The sequence below is a fragment of the Cnephaeus nilssonii genome (assembly GCF_951640355.1).
Source record: "Cnephaeus nilssonii genome assembly, chromosome: 6".
Lineage (NCBI taxonomy): Eukaryota > Metazoa > Chordata > Mammalia > Chiroptera > Vespertilionidae > Cnephaeus > Cnephaeus nilssonii.
In genome coordinates this window covers 25,896,281-25,914,908 of record NC_137077.1, presented here as the reverse complement: position 1 = coordinate 25,914,908, position 18,628 = coordinate 25,896,281, and the positions used below count along the sequence as shown (strand labels likewise).

General features: G+C 39.1%; 1 protein-coding gene across 1 annotated transcript in view; it reads left to right on the top strand.

Moving 5' to 3' along the window:
* The first annotated feature begins 284 nt into the window (after nucleotides 1-284).
* Nucleotides 285-18,628, top strand: part of RERG (RAS like estrogen regulated growth inhibitor) — a 111,924-nt gene continuing 93,580 nt past the window's right edge. The window contains exons 1-2 of the mRNA XM_079775424.1: nucleotides 285-467; nucleotides 4,219-4,382. Of these exons, the coding sequence (XP_079631550.1) occupies nucleotides 4,322-4,382 (61 nt within the window). The 5' untranslated portion in view covers nucleotides 285-467; nucleotides 4,219-4,321. The remainder of the gene's footprint in view (nucleotides 468-4,218; nucleotides 4,383-18,628) is intronic.

Genomic DNA, 18,628 nt, shown 5'->3' with positions numbered 1-18,628 from the left:
CAAGAATGGAAAAAATACCACGTAGTGATGCTTTCACAGCCAACATGTTAAGTAAGGAAAGGGGTCCTTGTGCGAGAAGGCTGGGAGCTGAGCAAGGGGAAAGGGAAGCCTGACTCTGGTGTAGCCCAGAGAAGGCGGATAGGATAGTCCACGCTCTCCAGGAGGAGGCAGCACCGCGGCGCGAGCAGGCCCCTGGCCAGGAGGGGGCGCCCGAGCGCCGCACTGCAGCAACCCGGCCGCGAGCGGGCTGAGCTCGCGCGTCCTGCCGCAGTCCCCTGGCTGCCAGTCGGAGCGCGGAGACTCCCGCCGGTCCGTCCGCACTCGCCGCCGCCGCCGCCGCCGCTCCAACCGTGATCGCAGCCCAGCGACTCCCAAACGCAGCCTGCGCCCTGGGCTGCGCAGCGTGGGGGGGCGATTCCGAACTTGCAGGGGACCGCGCTTCTCCCGGGCCTGGAGATTGTGAACAGGTGAGTGTCAGGCACGTGCCCAGGTGGCTCTTTCGGGACGACCTCCTGCAGACCCTTCCGCGTCCCTGAACCCTCGGCTTCTGGGGGGGTCCTCCTGGTCCCTGGGCCCCCAGGGCGGCTCCGGGGTTCCCCAGAGGGAGCTGTGAACGCAGGCGCCCGGAGTTTGACAGCGCCCTGCGGGCTGGGACCCAGAGTGCCCTTTAGACGGGGGCTGCCTTTGCCCTCTAGGCGGCCAGCGAGTGACCCGCGGTGCCCAGCGGGCCCGCGTATCATTCCAGGAAACCTGTTGCTCTGGGGCAGCGCCACAGCCCCGGGTCTTGTACAATGATCCTCCTCGCTGTGGGTGCTGCGTGGTAAGATGAGGGAGAATTCGGGTGATGAGAAGAGGAAAACTTGATTTCAGAGCTGGAGAAGCGGGCAGCCCAGCGACAATCTCATTCCCACGCCCGGGCTAGAGGCTTTGCTTCCCTGAACAGCTGAACTTTACGTTGATGATAAATACAGAAGTTAGTTAGAAAAAACGATTACCTTATAAAGATGCTTTTCTTTCTTTTCTTTTCTTTTCTTTTCTTTTTTTTTTTAACCAAGAGGAAGTGGGAAGCATGGGCCTTGACAAGTCGTCTTGGGAGTGATTTATTATGAATGAAACCTTTCTTTAAATACTTTTTAGATGAGGTTATTAGTGACCTAAATGTCATAGGTCTGAGCTCCTGGGAGGAAGCCACTCTGTTTGTATATGCTTAGCATAAATGTGGAATGAATCAATCAATGCGTTAATAGCATAGGATTTGGAGGCTAGCTTCTGTTTTTCTTCTTTCTAAGCTTTCTTTTGGGTCTTTACTGTTAAAAAAAAATCACCATACCTTTAATCTCTTAAATACCTACGTGTAAGTTTAGCTTTGGGATTTATAGGGACTCAGAAGTTTTTGTCCTAATAAAGCAACTGTCTACATAAAAAGTGAATGGCAACTTCTGGATTCAGCCAGAATATTTCTGCACAACAACATTAAAACTAATAGTTTGTTTTTTTAGATCCATGATATGGAAGGTCTTGGTTTATGATTTTTTTTTTTTTAGTATATCTTTATTGATTTCAGAGAGGAAGGGAGAGGGAAAGAGATAGAAACATCAATGATGAGAGAGAATTATTGATTGGCTGCCTCCTGCACATCCCTCACTGGGATCAAGCCTGCTACCCAGGCATGTGCCCCTGACCAGAATCGAACCTGGGACCCTTCAGTCCACAGGTTGACACTCTATCCACTGAGCCAATTGTTTTGAACATCAGAAATTTGGCAACAGGTCACCTATTACAGCAATTTATGTAACTTCACATTTTCATGAGAGAAATAAAATATTGAAGGATGTATGTCAGTTTGTGTCTTCCTTTAAGTCATTTTTCTAAACATGACATAAGATTGAGAATAACCAGATGTATCTTTATTAGGTTATAAATGAAAAAAAATGAACCCGAACAATTTCTCTTTCTTATGTGAAATTCCTATTTCTCTGAGGCCATTTGGGAGTTACTGAAAGGTTACTGAAATATTTGACATAACAAATATGGTTTTCTTTTTTTAAAATCACATTTGATGGCTACTTTGATGAAGCATCAATACAATAGGTAATGACACAGGTTTTTATGTGTATGCGAATGAACAATTTTGCATGAAATAACAAATTATTGTTTATACAAGCTCCAGACACTTGCATGGTCTATGTTTCAAAGGAATGCTTGTCATTCTTGTATAGAATTTGCATAGTTAATGCAGCTTTATATATTATGCTTCTGTGAAACTTCTGTGAGGAAGTCCTAAACACAGAGGCCTCTTCTTAATGAATGCATATAAAATTAAAATAAGGAAATCCTGTGATCTTTGGCCAAAATATGGGACTGGACAAATAACAGATGTCAAAGCTTCTGGGTTTGGTACTATTAATGATTACTAAGAAGTTTTATTTTTTCATTATTGAGGATGAAGGAAACTATAGCCAATGTCCGTGTTGACCTTTTCATCCTTCCACTGGAGAAGCTGTTTGTGAAAATGTGTAGATGGCAAAACGCTGGCAGGAGCAGCTTACACATTTAGATAACAGATTTGTGTTTCAAAATTCTCTGTACAGACTGGAACACTGGGTGAAATGAAGACTGATGTGATTAAGTTAACCAGGACAAAAGTGAAGCCTTGTATTTAGGGTTAAGATGTTGACTGCAGGCGTTCAGAGTGGGGAAGTGTGCAGCTCCTGTGGAAGAGGAGTGGCTGTGGGGAAAGACAACCACGGTGCCCAGATAATGAACAGAGAAATCTCCGTGACCTTGTGCTGGGTCACCTTGTCCGGTCACATCTCTGACGGGGGATGCACTGGATGCCACGTTTTTAGAGTAATTAACATGGCATGTGTCAGAGGAGAGAGCTGCATATGGTGATGAGGGAAGGTGAAAGTCAAAACAGCATAAACAAGACCCTATATCCCGTGACGTGCAAGGGGAGATGCTGGCCCTCGTTTCCCTAGAAAGTAGATCCTGAGGTGGGGCAAAGGGTCCTCACAGCTGCTAGGCTGCCTGAAGGGCTCTGAGTGACCGAAAAGAAAAGGCTGGCAATGCTTCTCTTTCCCCTCCTCACCTGAGAGTGGTAACTCAGACACAGGATGAGTGATGCATGGCTGTCTGTTCATAAGGGTTCCTGCAATGGCTGGAGGATTCTTTGGTTGACCCCAAGCCTCTTTTCTTTTTTTCTTCTTAATGTTTTTATTGATTTCAGAGAGGAAAGTAGAGGGAGAGAGAGAGATAGAAATACCAATGATGAGAGAGAATCCTAAATCGGCTGCCTCTTGGGTGCCCCCCACTGGGGATCGAGCCCGCAACCTGGACGTGTGCCCTAACCAGGAATCAAACCTTGACCTCCTGATTCGAAGCTTAGCCACTGAGTTATGCCAGCTGGGCCCCAAGGCTCTTGTCAACTTTGCATTTCTGTGGTACTAAGAACCCAGGTATCATCCCTAAAGTACCCACCTATATAAAATGTGCTTATGTTTTATGAAACATAATTAATTTCCCAAGTATTAGTATAATATCATAAACTAATTTACTTGAAGTTGTCATAGAAAAGGAATCAGAAGTCAGACATGCCATTTATCTTTTGTGTATCAGGCCATTGTGCCCAGAAAAATATTAACATATGATCTAAATATTACATATCAATTCCTGGAACATGAGTATCTATCACATGACTTGATCATGTGATCTAGTGTGGGCTGAGATAACATTTAAACCTTAAAATGCAAATTTAATTGTATTACATTGGGGTTGACTACTATGAATGTGTATTACTTGGCCCCAAGGGAAATAATAGATAAAGAGTTCCAAATGTGACTCTCCCCATCACATATGTTTGCATCTTGGATGTTTACAGACACATGGTACATGCATGTAGTCACATACTCCGAATATTGGTTATCAATTACTGACAGAAAAACAATGAACATATTAATATTAATTAAATATTCTTGAGGCAGTACTTTAGAAAATGCTACTGTGAGTGAAAATACATGTTTTAGAACCAAAACAGACTGAAATTCAAGTCCTGGATCTGGATCTGTCATTTAATAGTTGAATCATTTACAGTCAATTACTAGAGCCCTCTTACAGGATCGTGGTGAAGGTCAAAGTGGAAAATGTTGACAAAGTTGAATAATGACTGGCATCGAGGAGGTGCTTAATAAATATTAATGCACATCTCTTTTGTTTAAGGGTTGCAGATTTGCAATGATATGGTGAACCCAAAGGCTGGAACCAAAACGATTCTCTCAGCTCTTTAGTTTGAACGACAGAGAGTTGTCTACCACCACCCAGCATGGCTAAAAGTGCAGAGGTCAAATTGGCAGTATTTGGAAGGGCAGGCGTGGGCAAGTCAGGTAAGTTTTGTTGTGGTGGTGGTTGTTGTTATTGTTTTTTTTTTGTGTGTTTTTTTTTTTTTTGTGTGTGTGTGTGTGTGTGTGTGTGTGTTATTGCCTCCTGGGATTGGGCAGGAGGGTGGTTGGCATTTCTCATATTCTCATGTGTTCTTTTAGATGAAGTCTCTTTTTCTTTATCCAGAACTTTTCTTTTGCATAGCCAAATTTTATGTACTCTTTTGCTTATTCATGATAAAGTAGCTTTGTTGCTAATACACAAGGCAATGGTTATATCATCGGTCTTGGTATTCAGAGGAAGGATATTAAACAAACCTCTGAAGAAATCAGATTGCGGAAATTAAAAATGTATTTGCTCTTTTTTCTCTATATGAATTCCTAAGGGGCCAATTTTATATCTCATTCATCTTACTAGTCTCAGCAACCAGCCCAATGCCAAGCATGTATTGTGTGCTTAGTAAATGCTAGTTGAATAAATATGTCTTTACAAGAAACAGAATTGCATTGTTGTCCAAAATTGGGGAGGACTGGTGAGAACTTAGAGTGACCAAGCAAGACCACAATTGCCAGGGCCTCTGGGTTGAATTTAATGATCAAATTCTGGCTCAGATGAGTAATTCTCACAAAGTGCTGAAGGCTTTTTGATTGCCCACTGAGAAAAGGCTTGCATACCTTCAAAATTAAGGGTGAAAACGGTGGAAGTGAAGATGTATCTAATCCAATTTGAAAAATATACCTCAGATTTTATAATTAAAGGATGCTAAGTAGGTGTTTTGAAAATGTCAGGGCAACGTGGCTTTTCAGATAATGTTGCTTTGATCTCTTACCGGAGAAAAGACCCATAAATGACTTTGCATATGGAGCTTTTGGTTCTTAGGAGAGGACTGGAACAGCTACCTGGTAGGAGTGTGTGTGTAGAGGGAAACCCATTTGGATCTCCCAATACAATAGGTAATCCACATAATCTTAAAAAAACACATGTCCAGCTTTTAATTCTGCGACCAACCTCTCTTTCCTAACCTGCTCTCTGGTTTAATTTCAGCAGTGAATCTTCCCTATTCTATGTCTTTCTTTTTTCTTTTAATCTTTTCTGCTATCACTCTTTCCTTTTCCTTGTTACTCGCCCTTGCCTCTGGCAGAAACCAAGCAAAGAAAATAGATAGTTGGCAAGGCTGAGAAACTGCCAGCCTACATGAGATTGAAGATAGAGTAACTCCTCCCCATTAATTTCCTCGGTGTTTCCCGGTGGCGTGAGAGCCTAATTTCTGAAGCCGGTGGACGGGTCTGGAGAATGAGGAAACTATGCCAGGGAGTGGGGGATGGAGGCAGGGAGTGTGTGGGAAGGCCTGTGCTCCTCTGAGTCCTTGGTGACTGAAAGGTCAAGGCTTGGGGCTGACTGTTTATTATTCATTCATTCAAAATTTGTCATAGGCAATAAGGGGAGGGGATCTATTACCCTTATATCACTTATCAAAATAAATTCCACATGGTTTGAAAGTTAAAAATAAAAAGTCAGTTGGGAGAACCTCTTAGCTGTATGGATATTCATCTCAGAGCAAGCTGTGTACCTCCTATCAAGGTGAACCCATCAGCCTGAGCTTAGACCCCAGTTTACTTTGTCTTCCCCCCAAATTGTTTATAGTTTTGATTATTTTCTCATTCTCTACTGATAGCTTCCCTTGATCATTACTTTGTGCATTTCTCCGTCTTTTTCTTTTCTCCAAGTTGATTGAATGTAGGCTCTGCCCTGACTGTCGTAATGTACTTAACTCCCATTCATTGCTTAAAGCATGGCAATCTTCCATTGCGATCATGCTGCAGACACTGCTTTTGCGGAGGTCACCATCCATCAATAGCCCTCAAACATAATGAACATTTCCCAGTTCTGGTCTTCTGTGACCTCTTGTTATCATTCAGTACAATCACTTATTTTTTCCATTGCTCCTATCTTCCCAGGCTCCCAGGACATCACATTCGACTTATCTGCTCCCTCTCCATTGCCCCCAGCCAGCGGCCTTCATGGCTGCTCTTCACGGGGCCCACTTCTCAAAAACCAAAGCTCCCAGGGCTCCATATACCATCCTCTTGTCTTCTCACTCTGCACATCTTCCTATGGCTGAGGTTAACACCTGCACACAGACTACAAACTCTGATGGCCTTGGTTTAGTTATGTCAAATGCTCAAATTAAACTTGTTCACAAAGGCCCTGCTCACTCTAAAGCCCTATGGTTCCTTATTAATGAGCCTTCTTTAGACGATATAGAAGAAGACTATATACATTCTATCACTTGTATTTATTTTCATTCAGGTAAAAATGACAATGACAGACTACATGCCTTCAAACAATTGTCTTTTGTCTGTCATTTATGCACAGTGTTTTCCTATTTCAACATTGGACTATTTTCCTGAGGCCTTGTAACCACACCTCACATTGAAAAGTACTATTGGTTTAACTTAAGCGTGGGAGAAAATTTTGAAACCTTTACCCATACTTTAGTAAAAAAACAACCATAGAGTACTTCATATCTATTAAATTTATTCTAGAAGTCTTTGTAAATGTGGGTATAGAATATCTTTGCTTAGTCATTGTGCCAGGTGTTCATCTTCCTATTGTACAGAGTGTATCAGTCATATTAGTAACTTTTTTTTTTAAGTCTACAAAAACATAACTGTAGCTCCTCACTTACTCTTATGCCTCCCAAAAATGGACATGATCTTTGCATGGGCTCAAATGAGCTGTTTCTCTCCAAACACCCAGCATGGGAACTATTCCTGGGGGAGCCAGCTTGAGATCTTGGACTAAAGAAGCTGAGCATCTCTGATTTGACCTGTGTTTGTGTGAATTATTTCAGAGATCTCAAGTCTTACCGGTTCCACCCACTTTCCCTACACTCAATACCAAATTGAATTTGGGGTAAATAAGATCATACTGTCATTTGCTAACAGAGAGTAGAATAGCCTAGAGTCCAAAGCATGAGCTGTTAGATTTTATTCCCAAATCTTCACTTGCTTAGCTGTGTGAGCTTGACAACTTTGGCAAGTTACTTAACTTTTCCGTTTCCTCAACTCTAAAAAGGGTATGATAGTGCCTATCTCAAAGAGTTGTTGTTAGGATTGAATAAGCTTTTACATGCAAGTTTATTAGAACAGCCCCTGGCCCATAGTAAATGCCCAATAATTAGATTAAAATTTTTAAAAGTATGCTCATTTTAATTTATTTAGTGAAACGTACAATCTAAGATATATTTACATTCAAGTGGTTTTCAGCAAAATTTAGAAAACTTATAAGACAAAAATTCTCTATTGCTAGTCACCACACCCCAAATATACACACATACACTTTCTCTTAAATCGAAACTCTGGTTAATGTCACTTACAGCTTGACCACTGATGATCCAAACTATATTTCTCATGGCTTATATCTTGGAAATCTTGGGGAAACAGCCAGAAGATGTTAATGTCATCAATAAATTAACACCCTTAAATTTGAAAGTGACAGCTTTCTAATTCTAGGTAATATATAGGACCTCTGTGTTTAAAACTGAATTTTACATTAACCAAAACTCTTTGGTTGGTGTGTTGACCAAAGAAGTGTCCTTGTAGGCAAAAATTTAATAATGTCTCAATTACTAAGAAACACTGATAAAACACGTGAGGGTTGTGTGTGTGCCCATATGGCAATATTGTACACATATGGTCTTTTTGTGTTGGGGGGAGTCATCTTTCTTCTAATTTTACCTTGAAGCTCTGTCTTCTAGTGAGTTTACTTGGCTTATGGAGCTTCCTAGCTCAGCATGATGAGCACCGTGGGGATACTGCAAAGAATGGAGCCACCATTTCTGAGCCCTTTTCATTTTCTCTTCCCTGGCTAAGGGTAAAGCCCTAAAAACATGACATGTAGAACATAGATTTCCTTACCTGTGTGTCAACCTATCATTTGACAGGCTCCAAGTAATTGAAGCAATAAGACCTGCCATATACCCTAGAATGCGCACCATATTTATTTAAATGCCTCCTGGATTCTTATTATTCAAATTTGTAGTAAGTGTGGGAGGGGTTGAGAAAAAAACAACTGAAATTTTACTTTTAGTTTTACAGTTGACATTCTTATTGTAGAATTGAAATATTGTGTGCCACAGCTAAATATATTTCTTGAAAAGGCTAGTCTCGAAGTTGATTGAGTAATGCTATCCGCTAATTCAAAAGCCAATTGATGCAGTCATCCGTGAAGGCTTTAGTTCATTGATTCAGATTGCTAAGCGAGAAATTGGGTGCCAAACAAACAAGCTTGTGAAGTTTTTTCCCTTGAGAAAAAGAGCAGTGATTTACTTTTTTCTCTTTATTCTAGTTCTTGCCTCTTCTCTCTCTCTCTCTCTCTCTCTCTCTCTCTCTCTCTCTCTCTCTCTTCTCCCCACTCCCCCCCCCCCATTATAAAAAGTTTTGAAAAGTATTTTCCTCTCATTTTCAAGTGGAACAGGGACAATTTTGATTTTAAATGTGACTTTTCCAAGCACTGATTTAACATATATATGTACTTTATGGAACTAACCTTTACATTTTAGAAATGTTTCTCTACTCTCAGTAGCTATAAACCAGTTTGTTTCCTTCACTCCAACTGAATAGTGTAGTATGATGCGTCTTTAACATTGTTTTCAAAGTACTTCAAAAAGAAGTAGAGAAACATCTAGGGTATTTGGGGTATGTAAGCATCTCATTACAATCATGTAACTAGTTTGCATGCCTTATTAATAAAGTATATGCAAATTTTAATATTAATCCATAACATATATGTGTTCATTAGAATATAAAAGTGATTTCCCCCCAAAACCAGTGACTAACATGGACTCTTCAGGAAGATGTGGCAGGTTGGTCTGTAGCTTCAGTAACACCTAGGCTTCAGGTCCAGTGTGAGGACCATGGTACAGGTAACAGCCTCAGGTTGGCACATCATCAATAGGAGCATTGACAATAGCCCTGTATTCTCCTACTCATGGTCCCAATCAGCTCTTCAAGTTCTTGGTCATTCTTCTTCTAAGATTATATAATTAATCCTAATGCTAATTTTTATTTAAACTTTTGTCTAGATGAGAAGAGGGGAGATTATGTTGCAAGTGGGTGCAGAATTTCCACAGCTCCTGGAAATGTGTGTGTGTGTGTGTGTGTGTGTGTGTGTGTGTGTGTAAGCCTTTTCTAGGTGGTGGTTGAAATGAAAGGATTACCAGAAAAAAGGCCTAGTGGTTCCTTGTGTAATTGGTGGTTAGAAGAATAATTGTTTTTTAAAGGATTGGACCAAAGGGAGGAAGGTGGCATTGAGATAAGTTTGGATGGGGATAGAAAAATAGCCATTCCATTGTCATAAAATATGGTGATATGGTTATCTGAGGCCTTTCTTTACCTGCAAAGCTAGAAAAGCAAAAAAGAGGCAAACAGCCTAGGTGAGTTGATTTTCTTTGTTTCTTCCACCCCAAATTGCAGGTGAATCCTTTGGATATATGTAAAAGTCAGACCTCTGTGCAAGGCACAAGTTGCACTGACCTTTCTCTCATGCCTAGGAAAAGCAAAGGGGAGGAATGGTGCTTATGCAGGCTTAGGAAAAAAAGTAAACTAAAGGAAGAAAAGGAGAGACAAATGAAATCATCAAAATCAGTTGTTTAATCGTGGATAGTTAAACATTTTGTAGGTTGGCAATGATCATTGATTAGGCTTTTCTCAAGAAAAAAATATACCTAATGGAGGAAATGGTACTGGAAAACAAAACAAAACAAAATCAAGACGTGTTTTTCAAAACCACAAGGAAGTTTCCCTATCTCTGCTTTTTTCTACTGGAGTATATTTTTAAAATTCGTTTGTCCTTTATTTTTAACTGATGACTAATTTATTCATTGAAATATTTTCCTGGAGTTAATTATCAGTCGTCATTTGGTTCCATTTTGATCTTGCCTTGTTTTCTTGGCAACTGACAAGGACTACCTTTGAGGGAAGGGAGTGAAGAGAATTGTAAATCATCCTTGTAATTCCCCTTTTTATTCCTGATATTTTTCCAACTTATGGGTTTGGGGAAATGAGCCAAATGTTCAAGGTGGTACTGGCCTTGAAGCCAAAATTCCAGTGCAAACGCACCTCTGTTGCTACAGCTGCCTTTGAAAATTGATGTGGTTTCAGAAAAACAGCCATGATTTCTTCCATCCCATTAAAAATGAAAGTAGTTATATTACAAAGAAAGGTACTCTAAAATATATATAAACATATATATATATATATGAGAGGAGAGAGATGCTTACCTAGATCACCCAGCTTCCTGGTGCCATAGCCAAGTCTGGAATCCCTGTTTATGATTCTATGAAGGTTTTTGCAACTTTGCAACTAAATGTTTTCATTTTATATCACCCCATTCTCTTCCACATCCTTTCAAACATCTTACATTAGGAAATGAGATGATCATTAGAATTTTATAATACAAGCCTCATAGAACTGATGAGTTTTGTTTTTATAAAATAATTCCCAGTAATCAATAAATAAACCAAGGCATGGCAGAGCTTCTTGGGTGTCCTGGGTGTATTGCTGGCCAATACAGCTGAGATTCTCAGCATCCTGTCTATATAGAAAAGTTCCCCTGTAATGCTGTATTCCATGCCTTAGGGCTTTGGATCAAGTGTGAGGAAACTGATGAATCATGTTCTATTTGAGAATAAGTTTCTTGTTGTTATAAAAATAGAATATGTTACATATGTCCTGTCAATGTGATGTAACAATTAAAAGTTTAAAAAGTACCCGCTGTCCTGACTGAAAAAATTAGGGTCAAAACTGTAGTTTCATCTCAATCATATCTCTTTTCATTCACCTATCAAATGATACATTCATTTGCTGATTGGTTGATTGATTGATTGATTTACACTGATGCAGGCAGGATGGGCTTTGAAAGTACTTTGAAAAATTAAAAATTTTTGTAATACAAATGTGGTCTTCACACTATGATGTCCTCGTTATTGAAATTCATGTATTCCCCTGCTGTGTTCCTTAACATTTCTGTTGGGAAAGTAGTATGGGGAGTTAGTTCTCTGGCTGTCCATCCTTGGAGGCCAGAGGAGCATGCTCATCCCAGCAGTTGGCTGTAGGTTCCTCCACTGCATACATAACATTACAGACTAAACCAGGGGGTGTAGTTTCTATGCTTTGTAATCTGACCTTTCAGATATGTGAAATAAGTAGATATTGAGTCAGGGTCTTTTTTTAGGATCAGTAGATAAGAGTCTAAACTGTTTAGGAAAGTGGTTTAGACGTCTGCCTTATTGGAGAAGGAAGCATGGCCTGTTATAGAATTGTTTGATAATCAAATCTTATCCTTATTTTAAAATTAAAGCTTTAAAACACTTAAACATTTTCAATAGAAATGTTTCTCACATAATATATAAATATATGTACCTGTATATTTCCCTATAAATTGAAATGTTTTTATTTATTTATTCAATTATTCATTCAATGAGTATCAGTTGAGCACCAACTTTGTGTTCTAGCATAGCTCGTCCATAGTACAGGACTCATGTATGTTCCCAGAAGACAGAGCTGTACCTATTTCTGTTCATCATATAGCCCCAGAGCCTCAGACAGGAATCGACGCAGAATGGATCCTCAGTAAAACAAATAAATTGAATTAGACTATTCAGTTTATACATGCTTTATAACTTTATTAAGAAGCATATATTTTAAATGGACTCCTTATTATAATCAAACTGGTTTCCTCGCCTTCACTTGAATATCTTCAGTGACAAGAACTCAACATTCCATCTTTAGACAACTGTATCAGTCAGTCCTCCGGAGTAACAGAACCAATAGGACACACTCTATCTATCACCGATCTATCTATCTATCTATCTATCTATCTATCTATCTATCATCTATCTATCTATCTATCTATCTATCTATCTATCTATCTATCTATCTATCTATCTATCATCTATCCATCTTTCCATCAATCCATCCATCTATTTCTCTATTTTTCCATCTGTCTGATAGGGCTGGCAAGACTGAACTCTGTAGAGAGGCTGGCAGGCTGGAAACGCGGGTAGGAATTATGTTGCAATTTTAAGGCAGAATTTCATTCACTCTGGGAAACCTCAGGGTTTGCACTAAAGGCTTCCAGTAATTGCATGAGTCCCACCCACATTATTAAGGTTAATCTCCTTTACTTAATGTCAACCGATTGTAGATGTTAACCACATCTACAAAACACCTGCACACTAACCCCTACATTAATGTTTGATTAAATAACTGGGTACTATAGTCCAGCCAAATTGGCATGGAAAACTGTCACAACTCTTTCTGTTTGTTACTTTACCTTCCTTGGAACCAAAGGCTGTTCATTAGTTTCTACTCATTGACTTTACTTTTAAGCCCTTAGAGTTACCTAGAGCACTTTTAATCCCTCTTCCCTATGACAGCTCTGAACATATTTGAAGATAGCCAGCATGCCTCTGCCCATGCTTGAGGTTTCTCTTCCAGAGTCTGGTTAATCGTAGTCACTGAATTTGCCCTACAGAGTTCATGGTTTCTACTCACAGCACCATCCTTGCTGCCCCCCTCTACCCGCATCCATAAAGTGTGGAGCCTGGAAATGAATGCAGATATTTCAGATGTGGGATGCCCCAGACCAGATCAGAGCACAGCTGTGGTTTTGCTAGTAGATACTTTGCTTCTGCGAAGACATCCTAAAGCCACTGTTGCTTTCAGGGTGACAGTGGAGGCAATGTTAACTTCTGTGGAGTTTACTGCAAATGAGTCTTAAAAAATATTTATATGCTGTTGCTGAATCACATTTTCTCAAACCTATATCTGAGGATGTGTATTTTAACCCAGGTGTAGAATTTTACTTTCATCCTTTTAACTACTGTTTTGTTAGATTTAATCTATCCTCTTGCCTGTCAGGAGCCTTTTGGGTCCAACATAAGTATCATTCTTTCCCACTTTCTGTCACCTAGAAATATGTTAGTTTTGGAACATTATAGGCCCTTGATCCTCTTATTAAATCATAGAATTTTCCACTTTGGTATTATTTAGCTCATTGGAATGATGATGAATCCCAGTGAGGCTTTTGGATAATAAAGCTAGTAAAGAAAAACAAAGGTCTTTGGCTCTTGGTGTGGGGGCATTAACATCATATCACATTACTTCCCTATTCACTAAATAAATTCTGTTTAGATGTGCCATAAAAAGGGTGATCTGGGAGGAAGCCTTACATTTATATTCCCTTGTTTAATATTTTATTTAACACTAGAGGACCAGTGCATGAAATTCATGCACAGGTGGGGTCCCTCTGCCTGGCCAGCGATCAGGGCCGATTAGGGCCATCTTGCCCAGTCCCAATCAGGGCCGATTGGGGCTGGTGACTAGGGAGGGGCCACAGGAAGGACCATGGGAGGGCTCCAGGGCATGTCCGGCCCCATCTCACCCAGTCCTGATCAGTGGACCCCAGCAGCAAGCAAACCTGCCAGTTGGAGCATCTACCCCCTGGTGGTCAGTGCACATCGTAGCGACTGGTTGGTCGACCACTCAGTCAGACACTTAGCATATTAGGCTTTTATATAGAGAGATTTGCTATTTCTATCTCACATTCTTGTCTTAGGACTCAAGGTACATTGCTACGTAAAGTGCATAAGCGTGATTAACTTTTATTGGTTCAAATATCTATACATAAAGTTATCTTTCACTCATTCCAATATATGCATGTATACTTTTGTACTAGAATGGCTGGATTTATGTCATTTGGGACTGCTGCTGCGAATCAGAGCTGAGTGTGGGAACGGGTTTTCTTCACTGGGTTAAATTGGTAGATATCAAACTTTAGCTTGCCTAGGACTCACACGGAAGGCTTATTAAAAATATGTGCTTTTGGACCCCATCCCCAGAGGTTCTGATTCAGTAGGCCTGTAAAAGGGTCAGAGAACTTGTATTTCTAACAAGTTCCCAGATGATGCTTATGCTGCTAGTCTGGGGACCACATTTTGGGAACCATTGTTAAGTTTGCTGAGTACTCCATTTCTACTTGAAATAGCTGTTGTCAGCATTGAAAAAGCATATAGCATTTTGTGAGCTGCATGTAATAAGCATGGAGTATCAGGCACTATCATGGGTACTGGTGGTATAGCAGTTAACAAAACAGGCAAGATCTCTGCCTCTATGAAGCTAATATTCTAATGGGAATAGACAGACTAATTGAACCAAAAAATTCTCTGGGAGGCAGAGCAAATGTGAGGCTTTTCTGTGGTTCCTTAAGACTAGAATTTTTCTTTCTCATCTTAGTATGGTAAATTTTGTTTTTTTTTAAAAAGGGTAAGCCTCAAGGACTGTGACATGCTGAGCTTGGGGTTTAAGATCATACTTTGAGCTGTTCAGCAGTAGTGGGCATGAATTGGACTAAACTGCAGTATTAAGTGTCTGGGGTTTAACATATAAGGTAAGACCAGGGTACCAAATTTTCTGCTCCGAGAAGCTAAAGTAGACCACATAGGAAATGAACCCATAACCTTGAGGTTATTAACACCACGCTCCATCCAGTCAAGTTAAGGCTAATGCAGAGCCAAATGAAAGCAAGGTAGTTGTTCTTTCTGCAACATTTGGAAAAAGTGATTTTAAATTGCTCATTGACAGCGGCATTTATAAAACTTACGCAATGGTTTTGTAGAAAGAACTGCAGCATTAAGAAAAGTTCATAAGTTTCCACTGTTTGGGGTAGGAAGATAACATCTTTTTCTTGATGATGCATTTCCTGTTCTTTTAACAAGTATTTTCAAGCGTTTTCTTTTGTTTTCTACCATTGGGCAGCAGTTTAAGAGGTGAGGCCAAGAACAAAAGAGTAAGAGTAAAATATTGTGAATATTTATCTGTCTGAAAAGTATTTGACTTCTTTTTGTACTAAGAACCTCATAAATTACAACGGAACCTAACAACTGAGCCAGCTTCGTAGTTATTTGGCAACACATGTTGAGTTAGAAGTTTTAAAGGAAGACTCAACCACACATGGTAGTATGAGTAATGGTGTTCTGTTCCAATGCCTGGGACTATATTTCCATTCAAATATTTTATATCTTGAATCTGTTTTTCTAGCAGTGTTCCAAAAGAGGTGAAATCAGGAGCACAGTAACTATACATTTAAATCCTAGAGTCCCCAAATTTAAACCATTATTTCGTGTCTTCCACTTGTTAATTTACAAATATTTACAAACTTTCTCCTATATTCCCAATTCTCTTATATTCCCTCTCCATCCTCCCGCCAAATGTCCAACGCAATGTTAATATTTGTGGGAAAAGCTCAGAACTATATGACTGTCCTTGTTTCAGGGACTGTATAGTGTTTTTGTTGGTCATGTATGACTCACAATGAGAAATTACCCAGTGATAGTTTTTGTTCCAGCAGAATGCTTGGTTTTTCCAATTTTTTTATCTTGAAATATTTTTAGAAAATTGTCAGAGTTGCAAAAACAGTACAGAGAGTTCTTTTGTACCCTTCACCTAGCTTCCCTCAACGATAACATCTTTGTTACATAATCACAATACGTTATCAGCACCAGGAAATTGATATGGATGCAATGTCAATTATACGGCATGAATACAAGTAAGTTACACATCTTAGAATGGATTGAGCTTTGACTCAATTCAGGCTCAGGGTCAATTTGAAAAGACAATTGGGGAGAACCTTCAAGAAAGGATGGAGCTCATCGTGAGTTTTCAAAAGCTGAACTCTGATAACCTACTAGTACTTGTTATCCGAAATTTATATGTTGAGGTGTGTGCAATTTAGCGCTTTAGATCACACATAAGACAATCTTCTAACACTTTAGTTCAGGTCATAGATGCTATAGGAATCTGTGAGAGGAAGAAAAATCACTAGGAAATACTTGAGGAGACCTTGAAGGAGGCAATAAGAATAAAACACTATAAATTCAGTGAGATTGTTATGGTGAGAAGTGGAACAACTTCCCCTCTTTTTTTGGTAATTTTGCAAAATGTTGTTAATGTTGGAATTAGAAGGGGACAACAAAGTGATAAAGGAAAGGGTAGGAACTAAGTGATGGTTAACAAGGGAGGAAAGGCCCTTTTAAAGCTTCCCAGAGCTAACACATCAGTCCTCATTTCCCTTCAGTGGATTTGGAGTCCAGTCTGACTCACCATTTATTAACTGTGTGCATGGTGAGCTTACTTAGCTTTGGTGCACTCCAGTTGCCTCTTCAGTAAAATGCAGATGACAATAACCATGTTCTTCTAAATTGATTTTTAGAGAAAGAGAGGAAGGGAGAGAGAGAAAAAAAACACATCGATTTGTTGTTCCACTTATTGATGCATTCATTGGTTGATTCTTGTATGTGCCCAAAGGGGAGACCGAACCCACAACCTTGGTAATGGGGAGGACGCTCTAACTGAGGGGCTAGGGCTGATAATAACCATCTAATAGTAGGGTTGTTGTGTACTAAAACCAAATGATATATAATAAAACCAGCAATCAAAATAATTAGCTAATGCTTATATCATTGACTGTAAGCCAACCACTGTTATAGGACTTGACACATATGAACTCATATAATCATCTATAATCATCACAACTATTCTATAAATTTTGCCCTATTATTATCCTTCCTTTACAGATGAGGAGCTTGAAGTCCAGAGGAGTAAGTAAGTAACTTGCCCAGGGCCATACAGGTAGTGACAGGATTCTGGCAGAGCTAGGATTCAAACCCAGACAGTTTGCCTCTGGTGCCTGTGTTTTTATCTACAATACTCCCAAAATTTCTAACTAAATGCCATGCACAATTATAGATTCTCAACAGATGTTTTCTTCCCCTCCTCTCCTCTAGTCTTTTCCTCCTTGTTACTTATGAACATTCATTTAGATTAATGAGTATCTATGAAAAGTACTTTACTTCGCTTGAACCATTACTAGAGAAAATGAGGAATCAGAACAGAGGAAATTGTGATTAAACTAAGAGGTCTTATAGCCTTATGTTACATTTTTATTCAACTCAGTTTATGATAATATTTCTATTCCAAATTCTTCCTATGATTTCATGCTAAAACCTTTTAGTTGGCTTTTGAGGCCCAACAGTATGTGAAGGAGATGGTAAGGGAGGAGGATGGAAATTTTAAAGCAAGATCGAAGAACTCAACATGCGATATATGAAAAATGTGAAGTTTGTTAAACATCCTCAGTGGAAAGAGAGGATACATTAATAATTTGACCTGGAAGTGTCCCAAAAGCAAAACTCAGAAGCTTTTAAAAATGTGGAAGTCCTAGTATGTCAACATTAAGGAAAATACATAGTGAAGTCAAAAAATTTAAATGATGATATGTATTAAAAATATTAGATTCAGAGATTGTCTTCATTATTTGTCACAATAGGAGGCTGTTGTTTTTTTTCCTTCATTGAAATACAAGATGTTCTTGTGAACCAAAGAATCAGGCTTCTACACAAAGGCAAAATGCCAAAAGGTTTGAAACATTTTATGAGGGCAGATTGGGTAGGATAGGATCCCATCAGATAACTAAAGATCTTTTGTCTGCCATGAATAATTCATGATTAATTATTGTTGGAGACCTCTAGGTCAATAAATATTGTTAAAGACTATGATGCTTCTTATAAATGCAAAGGACCACCATCATCATAGTTGATGATTGATTTTGATTCCATAATTCATTATTCAAAATTATATTATGGTGGTGCTGTTTTGGATAAGTAGTTGGCATAGACTTGATGGCAAAATGGAAACTCTCAATATGAATTTCTCAGATTATTTTTTTAAGATTCAGTAAAAAGAAGGTTTTGTTCTGTACCAATTAAAAAATTCCTCAAACCAACCAACATGAGAAAACATGAGCTTTTTTGTTAAATAATTTTGTAAGTGTGTTTTATATAAGGTATCATAAAACAAGGGTTTTTAAGTTATCTTTTATTTATGAAATGCAACATTGCCATAGTTAGTAAGTAAACACTTTTATCTTACTTGATCTTCTACAGAATATTCATTATTGTCTATCAAATACCTCTGTCTGCTCAGTTAAGTTTATTGTAAGTCCTGCATACTTGTCCCGTGCTCCAACATCATTCACACTATTAATAAGCTTTGTTTCTAACATGTTCTGGTTTGAATGACCCAAAACTTATTGTAGAGTAATTTTATTACAGTGAAAGGGTTTCATTTTATTGAGGAACAAAAGCAAATAAAAATAAATTTCCAAGAAATATCAAGTTCATTTTCATCTT